This window comes from Rosa chinensis, chromosome 4, assembly GCF_002994745.2.
Source record: "Rosa chinensis cultivar Old Blush chromosome 4, RchiOBHm-V2, whole genome shotgun sequence".
Taxonomy (NCBI): domain Eukaryota; kingdom Viridiplantae; phylum Streptophyta; class Magnoliopsida; order Rosales; family Rosaceae; genus Rosa; species Rosa chinensis.
Genome location: NC_037091.1, coordinates 57,899,225 through 57,916,147, shown reverse-complemented (window position 1 = coordinate 57,916,147; position 16,923 = coordinate 57,899,225). Strand labels below are relative to the sequence as shown.

General features: G+C 41.0%; 1 protein-coding gene across 2 annotated transcripts; it reads right to left on the bottom strand.

Annotated features, from left to right (window-relative positions):
- Window positions 1-91: 91 nt before the first annotated feature.
- Window positions 92-9,371, bottom strand: LOC112196033 (protein DETOXIFICATION 12). Of its 2 annotated transcripts, XM_024336297.2 has the most exons (7): window positions 9,008-9,371; window positions 8,233-8,777; window positions 8,023-8,109; window positions 7,817-7,873; window positions 7,461-7,699; window positions 7,155-7,360; window positions 92-452 (listed from the first exon to the last, which is right to left on the bottom strand). In XM_024336297.2, exons 1-7 carry the CDS (start codon window positions 9,278-9,280, stop codon window positions 387-389), a joined length of 1,473 nt encoding a protein of 490 aa, XP_024192065.1. In that variant the 5' UTR covers window positions 9,281-9,371; the 3' UTR covers window positions 92-386. The 2 variants fall into 2 exon arrangements, with proteins under 2 accessions (XP_024192065.1, XP_040374830.1); XM_040518896.1 differs by lacking the exon at window positions 7,817-7,873.
- Between the last annotated feature and the right edge of the window lie 7,552 nt (window positions 9,372-16,923).

The following is a 16,923-nucleotide window of genomic DNA, read 5'->3' as shown; positions in this document are numbered from 1 at the left end:
TTCTATGACGGATGTGCTGATGTCATTTGTCTGTCCCACAAAAACAATATCTGAATATATTCCCTCTAGTTTTAAATCAAGAAAGAAGACGTACATGAATTTATTTGATACTGAAACAATATCTGAACAAAATTCTGAACATTTTATCAGGATAAAATTGCAGCTTTACAAAGGAGATTAGCTCTTTCTTGCTTAGAAACTTGTCGAGTAGCTGTGTACATTCTGATCAACATTTTGCGCAGCAATACTCTCAGCACGCTACGTTGATGACTAATATCTCATTCACAGTCAAACGGGCTCTTATGAGCTTATGACATGCTTTAGTTGCCAAAATCAATGCACAAAGGCATACAGCAACTCCTTCAGTACTACTTGTTAATCTCTGCTTAGTGCAGCAATCCATTAGCTTCGAGAGAGCTTCCCTCATATATCCTAGCCCTCGCCTTATGTGCCTGACATCAGAGAAAAAAAAAAAAAAAACAGTATTTAGTTTCACAGTACGTTCAATGGTATCAACCTCATATTACACCAAGATCAACATTATTAAGAGATAAGTGGGTTGTGTTGAAGGAATATCGATTTAGTGTGCCTTATCAAACTAGGAGTAGCAATAGGAGAGAAGGTTCTAGATTTCCCAATCCTACACGGATTGGTATTCCTTGTAACATTAGAACTAGCACTTTGTAATCCCTATATATAGGGCTCCTATTCTCAATAATAAGAACACATCTCTCTCATCAATATCTCTCAAATACATTATACTTAAACACGTTATCAGCACGACTCTAACCACAAAACAGAAAACCAAAACTCATTCACAAATCAGCCCCTAGCCCGAGCTAGCCGAGCCTTCGCTGCAGCCCGAGCGCCCGTGCGCTTGCAACCTTGCACAGCAGCCCCTGCTGCCCCCTCCCTGCAGCCCTGCGTTCCAGCCTGCTGCCACCGAAGCATCCCTGCTGCGCAAACAAGCCAACGCACACCCACTGCATCTTTTTCCCGTTCCTGTGCACATCCGTCTTCTTGCAAGCCTCGAAACGTCTAGTTCGGAAGCTCAGATCGAAAAACTTTCTTCATCAAAGTTGTTCGTCTCTGTCTCCTCCATCTAACCTCCGAATTTCAGCCTTATCGGAGTCATATTGAGATCTGTACACCAATCGAGGTACAGGCTGTTCAGAACAGAATCTACTCGGATTGCTTCGCTCCATCACGCCTGCATCGACACGCGCGTGATCCAAATACAAGTAAGTATTCAAAAGAGTAAGTTTTGAAGTTCCTATAATTTCAGAATTTATATTTCTTCTTCTTTTCTCGGGGACTTGAAAACCTCCCTTCTTCTACATCCCACCTTTCTTATAACGTGGGTTCGATTTTTGAGAAAAGCGGAATCGTGGGGATTCACGCAATTAACGAACTAAGAGCGTTCGTAAGACTTCGGACTAAGAGCGTCCGTAAGCATCGATTTAACGAACTAAGAGCGTTCGTAAGCTACGGACTAAGAGCGTTCGTGAGCATAGATTTTGACCATTTAAACATCATTGTTTCGGTCTAATCCAATTATTCTTGGAAATCGATTTCTTGGTAGCATAGCTCGGAAATCTTATTTAGTTTTCGTGGAAGCATTGACTCCGAAACTAACTTGTTTTTGTTTCATCTTTCAGGATGTCAAACACAAACAAACTCGATTTTGTTCCATTGGATTATGCAGGCAAAAGGTACTTAATTTGGGTCACTGATGTCGAGATCCACCTCATTGCCCGTGATTTATTGCATACAATCCAAGAGCTTTGTCTTATAGAAACAGCTCCAGACCCTCAAACTGAGAAAGATAATTCCAAGGCACTTGCCTTTATGAAACGTCACATGGATAGTGACCTCCAGTTTGAGTTCATAAATGAGGATAGCGCCATAAAGCTTTGGCATGCGCTTCGCGAACGATATGGCAATGTTCGTGACTCCATCCTTCCGAATACAGAAGCAGAATGGAACGATCTTCGCTTCTCTGAATTTGACACTGTCATGCAATTTTATTCGGAAGCTCTCAGCATCAAAGCAATGATGCGTCTCTGTGGAAAAACAATCACAGAAGACCAATTGATTGAGAAAACCCTCAATACCTTCCCCGTCTATGCTATGAGGTCCTCTGACTTATTCCGGACTCATGTAAATGCAAGGCGAATCACAAGTTTTCAACAGCTTATTGAAGCTATGGTCACTACTGAAAGACATGGCAATGAACTTGTGAAAAGAAGATTTGATAGGCTTCAAGATAGCTATCAAGAGCATCGTCCTATGGCTAGAGAAAGTCGCCATCGACGTCATGATCCATACGATCGAAATGCTCAAGAAGGTAATCGCTCAAGGCGACAATCCCACGACCGTAGGAGGCGTGATTTTGAGGGAAATAGGGTTGGAAACCATGGAGCCAACGTTGGCCATGGGCACCACTTTCCAACGCCACCAGTCCTAGGGACTATGCATATTGCGCCAATGCGCCTCAATCAAGGGAGAATCCTCTTTATGGTGTCTATTTCTGATATGGAACGTCTGATCAATGGACCTGAATTTGCAATGTACCTACGAAGGTAGTCGCATCATGGTGATCAAGACTTCGAGTTCACAAAGACTTTAAATCTGGCGATGAAGACAAAATACCGCAGATTTTTATTTATAGTCTTTTATTTTTCCAAGAATTATGTCATGGCAATTATGCCTTATATCAATAAAATGACTTATTGTATTAACTCTTTCCCTCTAAGCGTACTCAAGAGTACTTGTGATGTCTAGGCAAGGTTTGATCTGAGAGAACGGTTTTAAAAGTGAGCAACGCTCCACCAAAATCTCGCCTTACCTTACCTGGTCACAACTAAATTGAAATTGCCGAACGGATAGAGTGACTACGATTTGTCTACGATTTGATTTTTATATTGGATTAGATTATGGTCACGAAACTTTGGTGTCATCATTGGATATTATTAATAAAGTATCGATTTATTTTATCTCATGTCGTAGACATGTTTTTCGAACTTTATTATTTCAAAGATATAAGAGCCAATGGTTTTCATGTGGAAACACATTGTGAGAATGGACAAGAGTTCCTTTGCATCACCTCTAATGACTACGGACATAAACGAGTATTAGAGAAACTTATGTGTCGCTCTAGTGGGTTGTATGCAACCACTATTCGAGTCATTGAATCCAACCATGTCATGAGAGATGATTTATGGGATTCCGACACGTATAGGCTTTGGCACGACCGTTTGGGACACCCAGGTCGTGACATGATGATCCGTATATTAAAGACTTCACCCGGACATCCCTTTTTCAGAACGAAAGGAAGTAAAACTCGAAATTTGGATCAAGGAGGAGCACCTGCGCCTCACGGTGCCTTCCCCCTTCAAGTCCGGCCACCACTAGCCGGCGCCGCCATCCCCCTGCGGCTCAAGGGTGGCTTTGACGCCACCTCTGCTCCTCTGACTCAAATTTCGACTTCTAAAGTCCATTGTGACTTCATGGCTCAACCAAAATCCTCATTGGTTGTTTCCAAAGCCCATCATTCGTTCTGCAAAGCCTGCTCTTTAGCAAAGTTAGGATCGAGACCATCCTATGCAAAGGACACCAAAGAAAATATACCATTCTTGCAAAGAATCCAAGGTGATATTTGTGGACCTATTCAACCACCATGCGGACCATTTAGATATTTTATGGTGTTGGTTGATGCATCGACACGCTGGTCACATGTCATGCTATTGTCCACAAGGAACGCTGCATTTGCTAAACTCCTAGCACAAATAATTAAGTTACGGGCTCACCACCCTGATCATCCCATTAAGTCTATAAGATTAGACAATGCTGGGGAGTTTACATCAAAGACTTTTGATGATTATTGCATGTCCATTGGGATTGATGTTGAACATCCTGTTCCTCATGTTCATACCCAAAATGGTCTCGCAGAAGCCACCATTAAACGACTACAAATGGTTGCTCGAGCATTGGTGATGCGCACCAATCTCCCTATTTCTGCTTGGGGCTATGCAATATTGCATGCAGCTGTGCTTATTCGTTTGAGGCCCACTGCCACTCAACCCTTCTCTGCGTCCCAGATGGTTACTGGGTATGAGCCTGATGTCTCACACTTACGCATATTTGGGTGTGCAGTCTATGTGCCTATTGCGCCGCCACAGCGCACCAAAATGGGTCCTCAAAGACGATTAGGCCTTTATGTTGGATATGATTATCCAACAATTATCCGCTACATAGAACCCTTGACAGGCGATCTCTTTACCGCTAGATTTGCGGATTGTCACTTCGATGAGACAGTCTTCCCGTCGTTAGGGGGAGATAAGAACATCAATGTTCAACAGGAACGACAGGAATTGTCGTGGTCTGTTCCCACTCTGTCTCATCTTGATCCCCGAACCGCACAGTCAGAAATTGAAGTGCGGAGAATTCTCGATCTTCAGAACGTAGCAGATTCGATGCCTGATGCGTTTTCTGATATCGCTAAAGTGACGAGATCACACATACCTGCTGCAAACGTGCCTGCAAGGATTGATGTCCCTAAAAGTAGAGGACATGACGCCAACTCAAGAATGCATGAGCATGGCGCCAACGTCCCATCTCTCAATGATGGTGACGTTGTGGCTAGGCCCACGGCTCCCGCCAAGAAGCGCGGGAGGCCTATAGGTTCGATGGATTCTCGCCCAAGAAAGAAAGCGAGTTTGGCACAAAATAATCCATTAATCATCGATGTAAATAATCCATCTCATGAGAATATTCCGGATTATGGTTATGTCCAAGAGACATCATTGGGGGACGCTCCAATGTCAGAACCAACTCCAGAGAATAGAGAGATCTCCATAAATTACACTAGTGTACATGAGATGATGGATAGAAATTCTATGGCAATTGATGATGCATTTGCATATCATATTGCGAAAGGGATTATAGAATATGATGATATCGAACCTCGCTCTGTTGAAGAATGTCAACAAAGAGCGGATTGGCCTAAATGGAAAGATGCAATCCAGGTTGAATTGGATTCACTAACAAAGAGACAGGTATTTGGGCCTGTAACGCAGACACCCCCAAGTGTAAAGCCTGTTGGCCATAAATGGGTCTTTGTTAGAAAGCGTAATGAGAAAAACGAGGTTGTTAGATACAAAGCCCGCCTTGTGGCGCAAGGTTTCTCACAACGCCCTGGAATTGACTACGAGGAGACATATTCTCCCGTAATGGACGTTATAACGTTCCGCTACCTTGTCAGTTTGGTAGTTTCCGAAAAACTTGACATGCAGCTTATGGATGTGGTTACAGCATATCTCTATGGGGATCTAGATTCAGAGATATATATGAAGGTTCCAGATGGACTTCAATTACCCAAATCAAGTGGCTCTAAACCACGGAGTGCGTTTTCAATAAGATTAAAACGCTCACTATATGGATTAAAACAATCCGGACGGATGTGGTATAACCGTCTAAGTGACTACTTGATTGGGAAGGGATATATTAACAATGAAATATGCCCATGCGTGTTCATTAAAAGAACAAGTTCCGGATTTGCAATCGTAGCAGTTTATGTCGATGACATGAACCTAATTGGAACTCTAGATGAGTTGAAGGTAACTGCTAAATACTTGAAATCCGAATTTGAGATGAAAGATCTTGGGAAAACACGGTTTTGTCTCGGTTTAGAACTCGAGCACCGTAGTGATGGAATCTTGATCCATCAGTCTGCATATACTCAGAAAATCCTAAGGCGCTTTAATGAAGATAAAGCAAAGCCTACGAGTACTCCCATGATCGGCCGTAGTCTTGAGCCCGGAAAAGATCCGTTTCGTCCAAGGGATGAGGACGAAGAACCATTAGAGGCCGAGGTGCCCTATTTGAGTGCAATAGGCGCATTATTGTACTCAGCTCAATGCACAAGACCGGATATCTCATTCGCAGTGAACTTGTTAGCTCGACATAGCTCTGCGCCAACACGCCGCCATTGGATTGGTATAAAGACAATCTTTCGATACCTAAGAGGTACGATTGATATGGGCCTATTCTATCCCTACAGAGAGAAAAGGAATGACGGAAAATTGGGATTGGACCCCAAGAGGCAAAACGCCCCCGTCCATGGAATGGCCGCCGGCCATGTTGCCGCCGCCGGCGCCGCCACCGCTCATGGTGGCCGGCATTCTCCTATCTCCCTCCATCAAAACGACAATGATGTCTTGATGGGTTTTGCTGATGCAGGGTACCTCTCTGACCCTCACAAAGGTCGCTCCCAAACTGGTTATGTCTTTACCATGGGAAGCACTGCGATATCTTGGAGGTCTACAAAACAGACCCTTGTTGCTACTTCCTCAAATCATGCAGAGATTATTGCTCTACATGAAGCTGTACGTGAATGTGTATGGCTAAGGTCCGTAATTCGACACATTCAAGGAAGTTGTGGTTTGAAGTCTACCACAAATGAACCTACATGCATTTATGAGGATAATGCAGCTTGTATTGAACAAATGAAGTTAGGTTTGATCAAGGGCGACAACACCAAGCATATATCGCCTAAGTTCTTTTATAATCAGCAACAACAATCACTCCTAAAGATTGAAGTGAATCAAATCCGATCAGAGGATAATGTAGCGGACTTATTCACTAAGTCGTTACCTAAATCCACCTTCGAGAAACATGTGAAGAGCATCGGATTGAGAAAGTTATCCGAACTCCCACGATTATAGCAATCAGGGGGAGATATCGACATCAGGGGGAGTTATGATGTCTACATGTTCGATCTCGAAGAGTGAAGGACGTGTTGTGCTCTTTTTGTCCTTCGACCAGGGTTATTTTTATCCCACAGGGTTTTTGTTACCTGGCAAGGTTTTTAACGAGGCAACGGATGAAGCGTCACCACCAAGTTTGAAGCGGCACAAGGGGGAGTGTTGAAGGAATATCGATTTAGTGTGCCTTATCAAACTAGGAGTAGCAATAGGAGAGAAGGTTCTAGATTTCCCAATCCTACACGGATTGGTATTCCTTGTAACATTAGAACTAGCACTTTGTAATCCCTATATATAGGGCTCCTATTCTCAATAATAAGAACACATCTCTCTCATCAATATCTCTCAAATACATTATACTTAAACAGGTTGAGAATTAATTAGGAAGACCTGTTTATCCCAATTTGTACAAGTCGTGACAAAAGAAAGCAGAATTGTTTGCACAAAAGCACCAACTTGGATTCCAATCCAAAGGCCCCTTCCTCCTAGTTGTATCCAGAAAGCCAGTAAGGCAGCAATTGGAATTCCAAAAATATAAAATGCTGCAAGGTTTATGTAAGCCCCTATGTGCTGCCACCCACACCCTCTAGCAATACCTGATTTAACAGTTTATAAGAAACACATAACGCTAGATTGAAACATGAAGGAACTTATTTCTCAGCAGACTGCTTATTCACAAAAGATAGATCAACTAACCTGAAAGGACGGCTTGCAAGCTGTCTAGTAAAACAGACAAGCAAACTAGAGGAGCCATGGTTGTGACATAATCAACAACTTCTTGCTCATTCCTAAAAACATAACCAAATACATTTCGGCAAGCAAAGAGAGTTGTGGTTACTATAGCTGTCTCTGTGATTGCAAGAAACATCGCAGCACATGTTGCTATACGAGCACCTTCTGGGTTACCAGCTCCTAGTTCGTTGGAAACTCTAATACTATACAATTCCCAAGAGAAAAGTGAGGTTATAGTTACTATCCATTTCCAAATTTAACTGGAACATATATTAGTACACACCATTAAATCTGATGGTATATCTGTATTTGAAACACACCTTGCTGCAGCAGCAAACCCATATGGTATGTAATAGACTGTCACAATGGTCTGGAGACTGTCACAAAACTTAATTAGAATACTTACATATGCTTTCGGAATGCATCTTATTGGAATGGAGATAGTTTTAGAATTTCTACTCAATCTATTATAAAATCTTCTCTGTTTCTGTACTGAAGAACCAAAATTTAGAAAGAGAATGCTTACCATACAGACAGAACTGAAGTTTCAAGAGCCGGATTTTGTAGAATTCCGGACAGCAAGATAAGCATCTCAAATGACCACCACTCAAGGCTACAACCATCAACAAGAATAAAAATAAAAATAATAATAATAATAATATATAAAAAAAGCATTGAATATGTATACTTTAAGGAAGCATATAAGAATAGTGGAATATAGGGAGACTAAGACTACCATATCATAATTGCAGAAGGGATAGCAAAGCTGAAGAACTCTTTGATTCCATAGAATACCTCCATAGAAATTGGAACTCTAGTTTTTGCACAGGCAGAAGAAAACTTCATGTAGAATATGAGTAAAATAACATTCAACCAATATGAAATACTGATTGCTAATGCCCCTCCAACATTATCCAGTCCAGACTTAAATACTAGAACCCAACAAAGAGGAATATGGAACAAAAGGGTCGCGCAAGAGCTTAGAAGCATAGGAACTATTAAACTTTGTGTCTGGAAGTATCTAATCAATGCTTGAAGAGTTGCATAAGCAAATAGAGCTGGAATAAGCCAAATTGTGAATTTACCAGCTTCACGAGAAATTGAAGGATCTTGACCAATCAAAATCAGCAAGTCCTCCATGTATATCCATATCAAAGATAATGGTAGACCAACTAAGTTGATAGAAAATATGGCAGTGTAAGTTTGAAGTCCAAGTTTCTGATATTGCTTAGCTCCATATGCTTGGCCACATAATGTTTCCAGTCCACTGGCCATTCCTATCTGTTTAAATTAATACCAAGTCACAAAATCAATCCACTAACTTATGAGTTATTGTGAGACATATAACCTTTAATCATCAAATGATCAAAGTGATGAAGAAAAGGGTTCACTTTTAGTAATAAGAGCTGGAAAAATGTAAGTTTTATGATTTCTATGGCAAGGTCAACTACCACTTGTTGCTATAAACAAACAGTTAGAGAAGAAAACAAGATAATATTAAGATCACTTACAAAAAGACTAAAGCCGGTGACTCCAGTGAGGGAGATGGCAATAGAGCTGCTAGAGAGAGCAAGCTCACCCAAGTGACCAACCATCATCATCGAAACAATACGCAACAAGTTCTGGGACAGGATCACAGCAACCATAGGTCCTGCTATGTAACACTGTCTCTTCACTTCTTCAAAGAAACAAACCCATGTTAGATGATGAGTACTTGAACTATCACTTCTACTTTTTCTTTCGTCTTCAGTATCATTTGGCAATGTTATCAAGCTCGCTTCCATGTCTGTAATATCAGCAATGACCGCCTCACATGCAGCCTCAGAGGAGAGTCATAAACACAGCCACATCCAAACTCAGTAATAAAAAGGCAATAAAGACCAATCAACTCTGATATTCTTTAGCCAAATCTATAGGACAAAATAATAAAGATCACTGGACTCGTCATATTCATTACCAATCACAATCAATTTAATGGAAGACCTACTATTGATCACTCGTGTTAAAAAAGCATATCCCTGTGTGATTCAAAATGGACCATATGTGCCATAATAATCCACCTTTCCAAATCATTCATCTTGCCACCTTTGTAATTGACATTGTTGGGGTCACATGAGATGATCAGTTCAGTGAAAGAAGGAAAAATAAAAAATAAAAAATAGCTTAACCTGTTGCATGTTTAAGGACAAGCATAAATTAACAGAGAGAGGGAGAGAGTAATGTTGCAGAGAGAATGGAGATTCAAGTGTGTTTATTCATCTCACAATGGAGGGTTTATATAGGAATACAAAGCTAGTGTGAATGCTATGGTAAGAAGTCCATTATAGTGGCTTCAATGATCATAGCTGCAACTCCACATGGTTGCTGCAATTATGAGAGTTGCCATGCTTGTTGCTTCCCCATATACTTTATGCCACACAAGTCTTCATACCTACATTTATACACTCAAGTACCTATCTATACACTCAAGTACCTATTACATGATATAGACATTTATACTATGACTCATTTATACTACAACACTCTCCCTTGGATATTTCATGTCAATAGTATTGTCTTAGTGGTGCGCTTCTAAGTTGCCTCGTTAAAAACCTTGCCAAGTAATAAAACCCTGTGAGAAAAAACAACCTTGGACGAAGGAGAAAAAGAGCACAACGCGCGTTGAGTGTGGAGTATGTTTCTGGATACTCCCCCTAACTTAGAGTCCTCCTTGTGTCTCCCAAACGTGGTGCTTCTCTCGTTGCCTCATTGAAAACCTTGCCGAGTAACAAAAACCCAGTGGGACAAAAATAACCTCGGTCGAAAGGGAAAAAGAGCACAACGCACTCTTCACGTTTCGAGATCATATATGTAGACATCTCCCCCTCTTATTGATCTTTGAGGAGAGTCTGTTATTGCTGATTTTATACTTGATGTTGTCGCTTTTCATGCAGTCTTGCTTCATTTGTTTCAAAATAAGCAGCATTATCTTAAATGCTTGTAGGCTCATCTGTGGTAGACTTCAAACCACAATTGTTCAAACATGCGTAACTATGGATCCAGTCCATATACATTCACGAACTACTTCATGAAGAGCAATAATCTCTGCAATGTTCGAAGATATAGCGACTAAGGTCTATTCTGTAGACCTTCAAGATATCGCGGTCTTACCCATGGTGAACACTTCACCAATCTGGGAAGGCCTTTGTATGGGTCAACAAATACCCAATATCAGCAAAACCTTCCAAAAACACTTATGTCATTTTGGGGTAGGGATAGAAAACGCAGGGCAGCGTTTGGCGGCTTTTCTGGTGTGTGATGGGTCTGATTTCATCATCTCTTTGTAGGGATAGAATAAGCCCATATCGATCGTACATCTCAAGTTATCGAAAGACATCTTTTACACTAATCCAATAGCGTCGCGTTGGCGCAGAGCTATACCTTTAGCTAACAAGTTCATGGCAAAGTGAGATGTCCAGTCTTGTGCATTGAGCTAAGTACAATAATGCGCTTTATTGCACTTGAATAAGGCACTTTTGCCTCTCTAGCACATCTTCGTCCGATCATCCATTCAGACGAAGAGGATCCTTTTCAGGATCAAGACTACGAATGATCATGGGGTGCTTGAAGGCTTGACCTTATCAAAATGACTAAGCATCTATCAACACAGTGCTCAAGTTCAAAACCGAGGCTTAATCGTGTTCCCCCAAAATCCTTCATCTCAAACTCGGATTTCAAGTGTTCAGCGGTTTCCCTTAACTCTTTAAGGGCTTCTAATGAAGGTCATGTCCAACATGAAAACCGCGATAGAATCCGAAACTTGTTTATGTAAACGCGCGGGCATATCCCTTCCCAATCAAGTAGTTACTTTAGTGAGCGTTTCAACTCTATTGCAAACGCGCTCCGTGGTCTACAGCCACTTGATTTGGGTAAATAAAGTTTCACTATGAATTTTCATGTATATTCTGTATCTAGATCCCTATAGAGATACGTAGTGACCACATTTATAAGCTGCATGTTCAGTTATTTGGAAACTACCAAACTGACAGGGTAATGGAATGTAATGTCATCCATTACGAGAGAATATGTCTCATCGTAGTCAATTCCAAGGGTTTTGTGAGAAGCCTTGTGCCATAAGGCGAGATTGCCATCTCATTTTCTCAACACGCTTTCTAACGAAGACTCATTAGTCAATAGGTTTTATGTAAGGAGGTGTTGGCATCACTAGCTCAAAGACCTTCCTCTTCGTTTAACCTGGATCGCATCTTTCCATTTAGGCTAAATTTCTCTACGTTGGTATTCATGCTTCAACGGAGCGTGGTTCGATATCATCGATCTCAACAAACTCATGCGCAACAAAATGCGCAACTACATCATCAATTATGATGGAATTTCTATTCCACATCTCATGTACACTAGTGTAATTTTCATAGAGCTCTATATTCTCAGGAATAGGTTCTGACGTTGAGGCGTCCCCCAACGGTAACCATAATCCAGAAAATACTCATAAGACGGATGTTGAGTGTCGATGATCCAAGGATGTGCCAAAGTATCCTTTGAATCCACGGGCTTCCCACGCATTTTAGCTGGGGCCATGGCCTGTAACACCAGAGTGCCACTTTCTATGGCGTTGGCGCCTTGCCTACCTCTATGTAGGGTGGCGCTACGTCCTCTTATAGGGACGTCCTTCCTTGCAGGCATTTTTGCAACAAATGTGTGTGATCTCGTCACTTTTAATAGGGATCGAGATGAGACATAGTGGGGACAGACCACGACAATTCCTGTCGTTCCTGCTGAACATTCGAGTTCTTATCTCCCCCTAACAATGGGAAGACTGTCTCATCAAAGTGACATCCGTAAATCAAACGGGAAGGAGATCGCCTTGCAAGGGCATTAAGTGGCGGACGATTGTTGGAGTCTCAAATCCAACTGAGTTACTCACTTATTTGTAAGGACCTACCATAGGTGCTGTGGCGGCGCAATTGGCACATAAATGACTCACTCGAATGTGCGTAAGTCCAAAATATTTGTACCCAGTCACCAGCTGTAACGCAGAGATACATTGAGTGGCGGTAGGTCGTAGAGAAATTAGCATAGTTGTATTCGATATTGCATCACCCCAAGGGGATATAAGGCGATTGGTGCGCATTTACCAATGTCTGAACTATCATTTGTAGTTATTTCCGCGAGACCATTTGGGTGTATATATGGGAATGTGATGTCCAACATCAATCCCTTTGCAATAACCATCGAAAATCTTCGATGTAAACTCTCTAGCATAGTCAAACCCAATTTGACTGAATGGGATGATCCGGGGGGTGAGCCCGTTGTCATATGATATGTGCTAGAAGTATAGCATAAGCAGCTTTTACAGGTGGACAATGGCACATCACGTGATTAGTGTGTTTGTGTGTCAACCAACATTATGAGATATTTAAACGTCCGCAAGTTGGTTGAATATGTCCACAAATATCACCTTGGATTCTTTGCAAGAATGGTATATTTTCTTTTAGTGTCCTTTGCATAGGATGGTCTCGATCCTATCTTTTGCTAAATAGCAAGCTTTGCAAAATGAATGATATCTTTAGAAGTAACTCTTTGGACCAATCTTTGGTTCGTACTTCTTTTCGTTGTGAAGAATGGATGTCCGTGTGAAGTCTTTAATATACGGAGCATCATATCACAACCTGGATATCCCAAGTATTTTTGCCAAAGCCTATATGTGTCAGAATCCCATAAGTCATCTCTTATGACATAGTTTGATTCAATGACTCGAATAGTGGTTGCATGCAACCCACTAGAACGACACATAAGTTTCTCTAATACTCGTTTATGTCCGTAGTCATTAGAGGCGATGCAAAAGAACTCTTGTTCATTCTTACAATGTGTTTTCATATGAAAACCATTGGCTTATATCTTTCAAGTAATAAAGTTCGGAAATTAACACATGTCCATGACATTGAATAATAATGCGACACTTTATTAATACAGAAAATAGTCAATGATTACATCAAAGTTTCCAAAGTCTATTCCAAAATAAAATCAAACTTATACAAATTGTAATTGCTTAATCTGTTTGGTAATTCCAATGAAATATGACCAGGGAAGTAGAGAGATGTTGGTGGAGCGAGGCTCGCTTAAATACCCCGATCTCAATTACTTTCCTAGACATCATACTTCATTGGGTACGCCACATGAGAAAGAGTCAATACAATTGTCATTTATTGACTAAGGCACATTTGCCGTTTTATTGGAAAATAGAAAGGACTATTCAAATCAAAATCTGCGGCATCTTCGTGCTCTTAATTTGCAGCTTTGAAGTCCTCAGTGGTGAGAGTGACATCTTCACCAACTTCATCTTCAGCAAGGTTGGCTTCTTGCTCTCTCAATTTCCTATACTCCTTGTAGCTTTCAGCTAGTTGGGTACTTGCATGGCATTGCTTGAGCCAATGCTCAATTGATCCACATCGATGACATATGTCATTGTGGTTACCTCCCTTCAATTGAGGTGCAAGTTGTCCACGTTGTGGATATTCCCTAGGAGGGTTGCTGCTACTACCACGTCTCATAGTGCGACCTCCATGGCCCATGGTGCTACCTCGACGGCCCATGGTGTTGCCATATCCACCTCTCCCACGTGTGGAGTTGCCACCACGTGTGTCCGCTCTAAAGTTGCGGTTTCTTTCTTTATTAGGGCGGTTATATGGACCCATTCGTCCTTCTTGTCCCCTGTTATTAGGGTACCGCTCCTTGCGCCCTCTTTTGGGTGCATTATAATTCGCCTCACGAACGCTCTTGGTTCCAATGGGCCTTGAATTATAATTCTTTACGAGGATGTTGTCGTGCTTTTCAGCTACCGACATAACATTGATGATCTCATTAAACCTCGTAATTCGTCCAGCATTGACTTCAGTGCGATATTGCTTTGATATCACAAGTGCTGCGACGGGGAAGGTGGAGAGAGTTTTCTCAATTAGTTCTTCTGTGAGAGGTTTTTCACAGAACCTCAACATGGCTTTGAGGCGAAGAGCTTCTGAATTGTATTCAGCAACAGACTTGAAGTCGGATAATCGTATGTTGTTCCACTGAACCTTCAAGTCAGGGAGGAGGGAATCTTGGATATTGCCAAAGCGCTCTTCTAGTGCTACCCATAGGTCTCTTGCATCCTTGATCGACATGTACTCTAATCTGAGAGATTTATCCATGTGGCGTCGCATCAAGATAATTGCTTGAGCATGCTTTGTGAGTGTTCGTTGGAACACAAGGCCATGGTCAGGTGCCTAGATTATAGGCAATATCCCTCTCGCAGTGAGATGGTTCTCAACGTCGGTTATCCAGCCATGGTATTCCGAGCCTGTTGAGTCAAGCATTGGAAAGTCGAGTCTAGGTTCATTCGACATCTTGTTGAAATAAGAAGAGAAGATATATTAGTTTCGGAGTTTAAACTTCCACGAAAACTAAAATAATAAGATTTCCGAGCTATGCTACCAAGAAATCAATTTCCAAGAATATTTGGATTAGACCAAAACAATGATGTTTGCGGACGCTCTTAGTCCGAATATTATGAACACTCTTAGTTCATTGATTACGAATGCTCTTAGTTCGTTTAGCATGAATCCTCACAATTCCGCTAATTAAATAATCGAACCCACTTTTAATATGGTCATAAATTGATGCTTGCGGACGCTCTTAGTCCGAATATTATGAACACTCTTAGTTCATTGATTACGAACGCTCTTAGTTCGTTTAGCGTGAATATCCATAATTCCGCTTTTTGATTGCAAGTCTCCGAAAAGAAGAGAAATGAATAAAAACTCAAAAACGGGAACTTTAATCTTTAAAACTTACTTGTTGAAATTCGGAGCAAATTCGCTTCTGAACATATCCCACTTCAAATGTTGTACAGGTCTCAAAACTGCTCCAACAGGGCTGGAATTTGGAGATCAGATATAAGAGATAGAGATTAACAACTTTTATGTAGAAAGGATTTTGATTTTATGTCCCAAAAAGGACGTTTCTTGGCGTGCAAGCAGGTTGATTTGCACAGGAACGAGCATGCTGAACAGCTCCCACTTTGAATGGTGTACATGTCTCAAAACGACTTCAACATGGCTGAAATTTGGAGATCAGATATAAGAGACAGAGATTAACAACTTTGATGTAGAAAGGATTTTGATTAGATGTCCCAAAAAGGACGTTTCTTGGCGTGCAAGCAGGTTGATCTGCACGGGACGAGCATGCTAAACAGCTCCCACTTTGAATGGTGTACAGGTCTCAAAATGACTCCAACAGGGCTGAAATTTGGAGGTCAGATAGAAGAGACAGATGAACAACTTTGATGCAGAAAGTATTTTGATCAGAGGTTCTGAACAAGATGTTTCGGGGTGTGCAAACAGGCTAATCTGCATAGGAACGAGCGCAGGGGCAGCGCACGGTATGGCTAGCAAGGGCTAGGAGCTCGTGCTGATAACGTGTTTAAGGACAAGCATAAATTAACAGAGAGAGGGAGAGAGTAATGTTGCAGAGAGAATGGAGATTCAAGTGTGTTTATTCATCTCACAATGGAGGGTTTATATAGGAATACAAAGCTAGTGTGAATGCTATGGTAAGAAGTCCATTATAGTGGCTTCAATGATCATAGCTGCAACTCCACATGGTTGCTGCAATTATGAGAGCTGCCATGCTTGTTGCTTCCCCATATACTTTATGCCACATAAGTCTTCATACCTACATTTATACACTCAAGTACCTATTACATGATATAGACATTTATACTATGACTCATTTATACTACAACATTGCACAGGCAGTGGCGTAGCTAGAAATATCATCTTGGAGGGTCAAAAAGTAAATAAGTTCTTACATTGAAAAAAAGTCATTTACTAACGCAGTTGTTCATGTAATGAAATCTTTGCATAGTTACCTTATAGTCTTATACCTTGATAAATTATGTACATGACGAATGATACTGATTTGTTTGGGAATTAGATTGATTTATTGGAGAATATTAATTGTGATTCCCTTTACATTATTAGAAATTGAAAGAGGAAAGCATCAAATAGTAAAAATGGAAATTAAAGAGATTAGATTATGTATTTAATTAGGTTAAAGATGAAGCTGATTAATCGAAGAAGCATTCATTTCATTTCTTAGGAGGGTCATTAAAGTATTATAACATCTATTTATATGGAAAGTTCAACTAATCAACATTTAGAATGACAATTTGAGAAGGGTCAGCTGACCCTTCTGGCCCTATACTCCCTACGCACAGGTTAAACAAACAGTTGGATGTCAAATATACAATTCCAAACTATGAAAGAACAAAATTAATAACACTATAATCTCACAGCAAACAAAGAAAGAACAGGGTGGATATGAAACAGATCGAATTACAAAAAGACTTGAGCTTTGGCTGTGCTAGAGAGACCAAGCTCACCCAGGTACTAAT